The sequence below is a fragment of the Silene latifolia genome, chromosome 9 (genome assembly GCF_048544455.1).
Source record: "Silene latifolia isolate original U9 population chromosome 9, ASM4854445v1, whole genome shotgun sequence".
Classification (NCBI taxonomy): domain Eukaryota; kingdom Viridiplantae; phylum Streptophyta; class Magnoliopsida; order Caryophyllales; family Caryophyllaceae; genus Silene; species Silene latifolia.
This window is the reverse complement of record NC_133534.1, coordinates 214,625,996-214,634,945: the sequence shown is the minus strand read 5'-3', so window position 1 is coordinate 214,634,945 and position 8,950 is coordinate 214,625,996. Positions and strand designations below refer to the sequence as shown.

The window sequence follows — 8,950 nt, the reverse complement described above, 5'->3', positions numbered from 1 at the left end:
CCATTTGTTCTTGTTCATTAGTCCTTGTGACTCGTTGTGTTAAACAATTGTACTTGTTCATTAGTCCATGTGACTCGTTGGGTGAACCATTTGTTCTTGTTCATTAGTCCTTGTGACTTGTTGTGTTAAACAATTGTACTTGTTCATTAGTCTATGTGACTCGTTGTTTGAACCATTTGTCCTTGTTCATTAGCCGTTGTGACTCGTTGTGTGAACCATTTGTCCTTTTTTATTAGTAAATGTGACTCGTTGTGTGAACCATTTATCCTTGTCATTACTCCTTGTTACTCGTTTTGTTAAAACAATTGTACTTGTTCATTAGTCCCTGTGACTCGTGGTGTTTCATTAGCCCTTGTGACTCGTTGTGTGAACCATTTGTCCTTGTTTATTAGTACATGTGACTCGTTAGGTGAACCATTTATCCTTGTTCATTAGTCCTTATGACTCGTTGTGTTAAAACAATTGTACTTGTTCATTAGTCCATGTGACTCCTTGTGTGAACCATTTGCCCTTGTTCATTAGTCCTAGTGACTCGTTGTGTTAAAACAATTGTACTTGTTCATTAGTCCTTGTGACTCGTTGTGTAAACCATTTGTCCTTATTCATTAGTCCTTGTAACTCGTTGTGTTAAAACAATTGTACTTGTTCATTAGTTCATGTGACTCGTTGTGTGATCCATTTGTCCATGTTCATTTGTCCTTGTGACTCGTTTTGTTAAACAATTGTAATTGTTCATTAGGCCATGTGACTAGTTGTGTGAACCATATGTCCTTGTTCATTAGTCCTTATGACTCGTTGTTTTAAACAATTGTACTTGTTCATTAGTCCATGTGACTCGTTTTGTGAACCATTTGTCCTTGTTCATTAGTCCTTATGACTCGTTGTGTTAAACAATTGTACTTTTTCATTAGTCCATGTGACTCGTTGTGTGAAGCATTTGTCCTTTTTTATTAGTAAATGTGACTCGTTGTGTGAACTATTTGTCCTTGTTCATTAGTCCTTGTGACTCATTGTGTTAGACAATTGTACTTGTTCATTAGTCCATGTGACTCGTTGGGTGAACCATTTGTTCTTGTTCATTAGTCCTTGTGACTCGTTGTGTTAAACAATTGTACTTGTTCATTAGTCCATGTGACTCGTTGGGTGAACCATTTGTTCTTGTTCATTAGTCCTTGTGACTCGTTGTGTTAAACAATTGTACTTGTTCATTAGTCTATGTGACTCGTTGTGTGAACCATTTGTCCTTGTTCATTAGCCGTTGTGACTCGCTGTGTGAACCATTTGTCCTTTTTTATTAGTAAATGTGACTCGTTGTGTGAAACATTTATCCTTGTTCATTACTCCTTGTTACTCGTTTTGTTAAAACAATTGTACTTGTTCATTAGTCCCTGTGACTCGTAGTGTGAACCATTTGTCCTTGTTCATTAGTCCTAGTTACTCGTTGTGTTAAAACAATTGTACTTGTTCATTAGTCTTTGTGACTCGTTGTGTAAAGCATTTGTCCTTGTTCATTAGTCCTTGTGACTCGTTGTGTTAAAACAATTGTACTTGTTCATTAGTCCAAGTGACTCGTTTTGTGAACCATTTGTCCTTGTTCATTAGCCATTGTGACTCCTTGTGTGAACCATTTGTCCTTGTTTATTAGTAAATGTGACTCATTGTGTGAACCATTTGTCCTTGTTCATTAGTCCTTGTGACTCGTTGTGTTAAACAATTGTACTTGTTCATTAGTCCATGTGACTCGTGGTGTGAACCATCTGTCCTTGTTCATTAGCCCTTGTGGCTCGTTGTGTGAACCAATTGTCATTGTTTATTAGTAAATATGACTCGTTTTGTGAACCATTTATCCTTGTTCATTAGTCCTTGTGACTCGTTGTGTTAAAACAATTGTACATGTTCATTAGTCCATGTGACTCCTTGTGTGAACCATTTGCCCTTGTTCATTAGTCCTAGTGACTCGTTGTGTTAAAACAATTGTACTTGTTCATTAGTCCTTGTGACTCGTTGTGTAAACCATTTGTCCTTTTTTATTAGTAAATGTGACTCGTTGTGTGAACCATTTGTCCTTGTTCATTAGTCCTTGTGACTCATTGTGTTAAACAATTGTACTTGTTCATTAGTCCATGTGACTCGTTGGGTGAACCATTTGTTCTTGTTCATTAGCCCTTGTGACTTGTTGTGTGAACCATTTGTCCTTGTTTATTAGTACATGTGACTCGTTAGGTGAACCATTTATCCTTGTTCATTAGTCCTTGTGACTCGTTGTGTTAAAACAATTGTACTTGTGAAGAGAATTCAGCCGAGCATTCCTCTTTTGAACCCGGTTTTGGACCTTGCACAAGATTGAGGTCTAACATGAATTCCGTCTAAGAAGTCGTGCCTTTTTCCAGCATGGGATTAATCTTTGGTGAGTTTGGGACGTTTTTGTGTAGGAACTTGGATCCCAAAGCCGTTCCTATCATAGAGTTTGCCAAGCTTTAAAAACAGTGCGCAATCAGGACCATGGCTGGAGTATGCTTAGTTTTTGGTGCATTATGTCGCTATCAACATTCCTCTTTTGTTCCAACAAAGCTCAAGGGACTTTTTGGCTGCAGCAAGGACTCTTACACGGTTTCCTCAAGCCCCATTTCAGTCCATATAATCATAAATAAGAAGTTGAGCTAGTAAACAAGGGATTGTTGTACTATTAGTTTACTTTCTATCTTTTATGCTTTATGTCCTTTTCTTTTCTGATTTCTTGTAAGGTCCTTGGCTGCCGTGTTTGTTGTTATTAGCAGCCCCTTTTGTGGCCATAGGATGCTATCTTAGATGAAGGGAGGAGATTGTCTTGCTTGTCCTATAAAAGCAAGCACAACCCTTAGCCAAAATCAGATTATTTTGAATGAAAAAACCCTAAGAAGCAACCTGCTCTCTTTCTTCTTTATCTTTGCTTTGTGCTTGATAAAACTCCCTTGCTTAGTGCTAGGAGGTTGGATAAGTCCTTTGCTAAGTGCTTGGACGATTCCTAGGCTTAATTCATTGCTTTGTGTTCGAATTAAGTCATACCTTGAGTCCTAAACAAGCTGAGTTTTCTTTGTTTGTCATTTGAGCATTTCGTGTCAAAATCACTCCCAAATCTGATAGTTTTAGTTCAAATTGGTTATCAGAGCTTTGGTTAACAACAAAAATCCTTTCTTTGTGAGTTCATTATACCCTAACCACATTAAAAACACAAAAAAACAACCATGAGTGAAGAAAGGATTGCTGGAATTGAAACACAAGTTACTCAACTTTCTGAAAAATGTGATTTGTTGCTAGAATCTCTCAATGTTATCATGGCTAATATTCCAACACCACCACCAAGAGGAGGACGACCACCTAGAGGCAGGGGTAGAGGCCGTGGCTTCATGGGGAGAGGACGAGCTCATGGTGGCCATGAGGAAGAGGAGCTTTCTGATTCGGAGGAGTCCATGGCCGAGGCCTTTCATGGAGAGCCCAACAAAGACTTTAAAGGTAGAAATTCCTGATTTTCATGGTAGTTTAAACCCCGAGGATTTGTTAGATTGGTTTAGGACCATTGAAAGAGTCTTTGAGTTTAAAGGTTATTCTGATGGCAAAGCTTTTAAAGTTGCAATCTTGAAACTCAAAGGCTATGCCTCCCTTTGGTATGAGAACTTAAAAAATCAGAGAAGAAGGGATGGTAAGGAACCTATTAAGTCTTGGTTAAAACTGAAAAAGAAGCTTAATGAGAAGTTTATACCTAAAGAGTACACTCAAGACATTTTCATTAAGCTCACACAACTTAAACAAGACCAACAACCACTTGAGTCATATCTTAGAGACTTTGAACAACTTACTTTGCAATGTGAACTCAATGAGAAGCCCGAACAGAAAATTGCTAGATTTGTTGAAGGGTTAGATACTAAGATTGCTCATAGGGTTTGATGCAGGAGCACTTGAAGAAAATGAAAATGAAGTCTTAATTAGTCGAAATGTAACTCACATTTCTGAAGGTTTCAAAATGGGCTCAAGTATCGTGAATATGATAGCATGGAGAAGTCAAGGTGACGGGTTGGAGTCCGTCTAAGTCAACACGCCAACCAAGGAGGGTCAAGGTCGGTGCTGATGAAGGTGTTTAAGATTATTAGTTTCTTTATTTTTGCTTTCCTAATTCTAGTCAATAAATTTAAGGTAGTATTGTTATTTCCTTATAGTTTCTTTCCTAATCTTAGCAAGATTGTAATAAGGCAATTTGCCATAATATGGGTCGGATTTCCTAATCAGTTTAGGATAAGTTAAGGAAGTTATTTCCTAATCAGTTTAGGACAAGTTAAGGAAGTTTAGGGAAGGGAGGTCGGTTTCCTTATAGTATAAATAGGGACTTTTGTATTCAGTTTTATTCATTCAAGTTGAGAGATTAATACAAGTTTTCTTGTTGCTTATTGCTTGCGAGCTTTGAGAGTCTTATTTCTTTCTTGCGAGGGAGAGATTAGAGTGTGGTTGATCCTTGCGAGGTGAGAGTCACAAAACCCAGTCGTGTGTGAGTTCGAGTTCCTTGCGAGGGAGGAGAGTTTATTCACGTCATATCTTTTAATTTCCGTTCAAAACATATAAAAATCAAATAAAAAGTTTAACATTCCGCTGCGTATTTTACAACACGAATCGAACAGTCCAGCGTACTGTTCAGAACCATAAAATCATCTAGATTTTACATCAATTTGGTTACCAGAGCAAGGTTATTAATTTGTTTCTTAACAAGTTAATCTTGGGAAGTAAAGATGCCGGGAGAAACCGATTCCAGCAAGGGTACCGGTGATGGTTCACTACAAGCACAGCTAGATGAGATGAAACAAGCTATGGCCGAGCTAAAGTATATGATGAAGAACCTTCCAATTGGACGAGGTAGAGAACGAAGTCCAAGTCGTAGTAGGTCTCGTGGATCATATTCTGATGATGCGGTTTCCAAGTCCAAAAAGGAGAACAAAAACGATGATGATCGAGGTCTAAAACTTGACATACCTGATTTTAATGGAGATTTGGATCCCGAAAAGTTTTTGGATTGGATTAGGCAAGCTGAACGAGTTTTCGAGTACAAGGAATACGATGAGCATAAACAATTCAAGGTAGCTATTTTAAAACTCACTAAATATGCATCGTTGTGGTATGAAAACTTGAAAAAACAGAGAAAGCGAGATAAGAAGAGCAAAATTGATACTTGGGAGAAACTTAAGAAGCATCTTATGAGGAGATTCTTACCAAGAGATTATGAGCAAGAAAATTACCTAAAATTACAATCCTTATCGCAAGAAAATCTGTCCGTGGCCGAGTACATTAAAGAATTCGAAAGGATGATGATTGTTTGTGATCTTGAAGAGAAGGAAGAGCTTAGGGTTGCAAGGTTCATCAAGGGTCTAATACCGTCACTTGCATCAAAAGTTGAGGTTCAGATTTACAATGGGTTTGATGATGTGTGTTGTTTGGCTCTAAAATTCGAAAAGCAAGACAAAACAATGAAATCCTATACCTATTCGAAAGGAGCAAGTTCTGGCTCGAGTTCTTATTCTAAACCAACAACGAGTAAGCAAAAGGAAGTTGTGACGGAAGAAGTAAAGGACAAAGGTAAGGGTGTCGTGGAAACTAAGGGTAGCTCATTAAGACGCTGTTTTAAATGCCAAGGCTATGGTCACATAGCTAATGAATGTCCACAAAAGAGAGCACTCACCGCTCAAGAATTACGCAACATAGTTCCAGCATTCGTTCAAACTGAACAGTCCACAGAACTGTCTGATATTGAGGAGGACGAAGAGGAAGGTGTCGCCTATGATGTTGAGCCGTTAAGTGAAGAGGAGTGTTTGGTAATTCGTAATCTTCATGTAGAAACAACTCCGGTTGAAGCTGAACAGAGGGAGCAAATATTTCACACTCGTTGCAAGGTACATTCTAAAATTTGCAATCTAATCATTGATAGTGGATCATGTACCAATGTTGTGTCAAAAGAGTTAGTTGATGAGCTGAAATTACAAACCAAGAATCATAATAAGCCATATAAATTGCATTGGTTGAATGGGGACAATGGAATACAAGTAAGGAAGCAAGCATTAGTTTCTTTGAGCTTGGGGCCTTATAATGATGATATTTGGTGCGACGTGATTCCTATGAGTGCGTGCCATATTCTATTGGGACGACCATGGCAGTTTGATCGAAAGGTTGAACATGATGGAAGAACTAACATATATAGCGTGACCAAGGGCAAAACAACATTCAATTTGAAGCCTTTATCGCCTAATAAAATCAAGGAGCTAAAATCAAAGAAGGGGAGCTTGTTTATGGAAGCTCGTGAGGTTGAAGAGGTTCTAGCTCGTGGAGAACAAGCCTATGTTCTTATGGTTCGTGAATTAGAAGCCAATGGTGAAGGAAGCAGCCGTGAAGTTCAAGGACTATTAAAGGAGTTTTGTGATGTATTTCCCGAAGAATTACCGGTTGGATTACCTCCTTTAAGAGGTATTGAACATCAAATTGACTTAATTCCAGGAGCTCAATTACCAAATAAACCAGCCTATCGTTGTAATCCCGAAGAAGCAAAAGAATTACAAAGGCAAGTGCAAAAGCTAATCGATAGGGGTTATGTTCAAGAAAGTTTAAGTCCTTGTGCCGTACCAGCTCTATTGGTTCCAAAGAAAGATGGGACTTGGAGGATGTGTATTGATAGTAGGGCCGTTAACAATATCACAGTAAAATATCGATTTCCTATGCCGAGGTTGGATGATATGTTAGACGAGTTGAGTGGATCACGAGTATTTTCGAAGCTTGATTTACGAAGTGGTTATCATCAAATGAGAATTCGTGAAGGTGACGAATGGAAGACAGCGTTCAAGACTAAGCAAGGGTTGTATGAGTGGCTCGTTATGCCATTTGGTCTTTGCAATGCCCCTAGTTCGTTTATGAGATTGATGAATGAAATATTGAGACCGTTCTTAAACAAGTTTGTGGTGGTGTATCTCGATGATATTCTTATTTATAGCAAGAGCAAGGAGGAACATATTGAACATCTTCGTGAAGTGTTTAAAATGCTACGAAAACAGAAGCTATATGGCAAGATGGAGAAGTGCACGTTCATGGTGCCAAGCGTGGTGTTCCTAGGATATATTGTTGGTGAGAATGGCGTGAGCATGGATCCGTCCAAGGTGGAGGCAATCAAGGCATGGCCGGTTCCTAAATCAACAACTGAGGTTCGTAGTTTCCATGGTTTGGCTTCGTTTTATCGAAGATTTATTCAAAATTTCAGTACAATCATGGCGCCTATAACCGAGTTAACAAAGAAGGGTGAATTTGTATGGACTCCTAGTGCAGAGAAGGCATTCGAAGAGGTAAAGTCTAAACTAAGCTCCGCACCTGTTTTAACACTTCCTAATTTTGATAAATTATTCGAAGTTGAGTGTGATGCGAGTGGAGTTGGGATTGGGGCTGTTTTGGTGCAAGATAAACGACCAGTAGCTTACTTTAGTGAAAAGTTGGGTGGTGCTCGATTGAATTACTCGACTTATGATAAGGAGTTCTATGCAATTGTGAGAGCATTGGATCATTGGGGTCATTATTTGCGACCTAAACCATTTGTGTTACATTCGGATCATGAAGCATTGAAGCATATTCATGGACAACAGAAGTTAAATCAAAGACATGCCAAGTGGGTTGAGTTCCTACAATCTTTTACTTTCTCATCAAAGTATAAGACGGGAGCTTCTAATGTTGTTGCTGATGCGTTGTCTCGAAGACATACCTTATTGATCGAGTTAGATGCAAGAATGCTTGGATTTGAACATATCAAAGAACTGTACAAATCTGATCCAGAGTTTGCTAAGGAGATTATTGAGCCGACTGGGTTGTATCTTTGTTCAAGACGGTTATCTATTCAAAGGCAATCGATTGTGTATTCCCAACGGTTCGATTCGAGAGCTTTTGATTTGTGAAGCTCATGGTGGTGCAATAGCTGGACACTTTGGAGTAAACAAGACTAATGATATTTTGAGTGAGCATTTTTATTGGCCAAAGATGAGCAAAGATGTGCAAGAGATCGTGGCTAAGTGTGTGGTGTGTCAAAAGGCAAAGCGTACGTTCAATAAGGGACTTTATACGCCCCTGCCCGTACCTACACAACCATGGAATGAGGTAAGTATGGACTTTATACTTGGTTTACCTAGAACTCAAAGAGGGAAGGATTCAATTATGGTTGTTGTGGATCGATTTTCAAAGATGGCGCATTTCATTCCATGTCATAAAACCGATGATGCTACCAATATTGCTGAACTTTATTATAAAGAGATTGTTCGATTACATGGTATTCCACTTACTATTGTGTCGGATCGAGATGTTAAGTTCTTAAGCTACTTTTGGAAGACGTTATGGAAATTGGTTGGAACGAAGTTATTATTTAGTACTTCTCATCATCCACAAACTGATGGACAAACCGAGGTAACTAATAGAACTTTAGGAAGCTTGTTACGAGGTTTGGTTAGCAAGAGTACGGAAGATTGGGATGTTAAGTTAGCTCATGCTGAGTTTGCATACAACCGAACGCCGTCAATGACTACGGGAAGATCACCATTCGAGATTGTTTATGGGGTGAATCCGTATCTTCCTATTGATTTGGTTCCTATACCAAAGAAGGATGTGTTGAGTTTCGAAGCAAAGGAAAGACAAGCTGCATTTTTTCGAGTTTGTGAGCAAGTTAAAGCACAAATCGAGAAAGCTAATGCTAGATACAAGGAGAAAGCAAATAAACATCGAAAACAACCTGTTTTCAAAGTTGGAGACTTAGTATGGTTACACTTAAGGAAGGAACGATTTCCATCCAAGAGGAAGAATAAATTGATGCCAAGAGCCGATGGGCCATTCAAGATACTTGAAAGCTATGGGACTAATGCCTACAAGTTAGAATTGCCGAGTGAGTATGGAGGTGTAAGTGCGACTTTCA

At 38.8% G+C, this 8,950-nt stretch overlaps 1 protein-coding gene across 1 annotated transcript; it reads left to right on the top strand.

The window, feature by feature from the left end:
• Window positions 1-4,757: 4,757 nt before the first annotated feature.
• On the top strand, window positions 4,758-7,946 carry LOC141602205 (uncharacterized). The gene has a single exon (XM_074422512.1). It carries the CDS (start codon window positions 4,758-4,760, stop codon window positions 7,944-7,946), a length of 3,189 nt encoding a protein of 1,062 aa, XP_074278613.1.
• The last annotated feature ends 1,004 nt before the right edge of the window (window positions 7,947-8,950 follow it).

Bases quoted from the DNA above. Each gene is read 5' to 3' on its own strand.
- LOC141602205 (XM_074422512.1), top strand. From the start codon at position 4,758: ATGCCGGGAGAAACCGATTCCAGCAAGGGTACCGGTGATGGTTCACTA.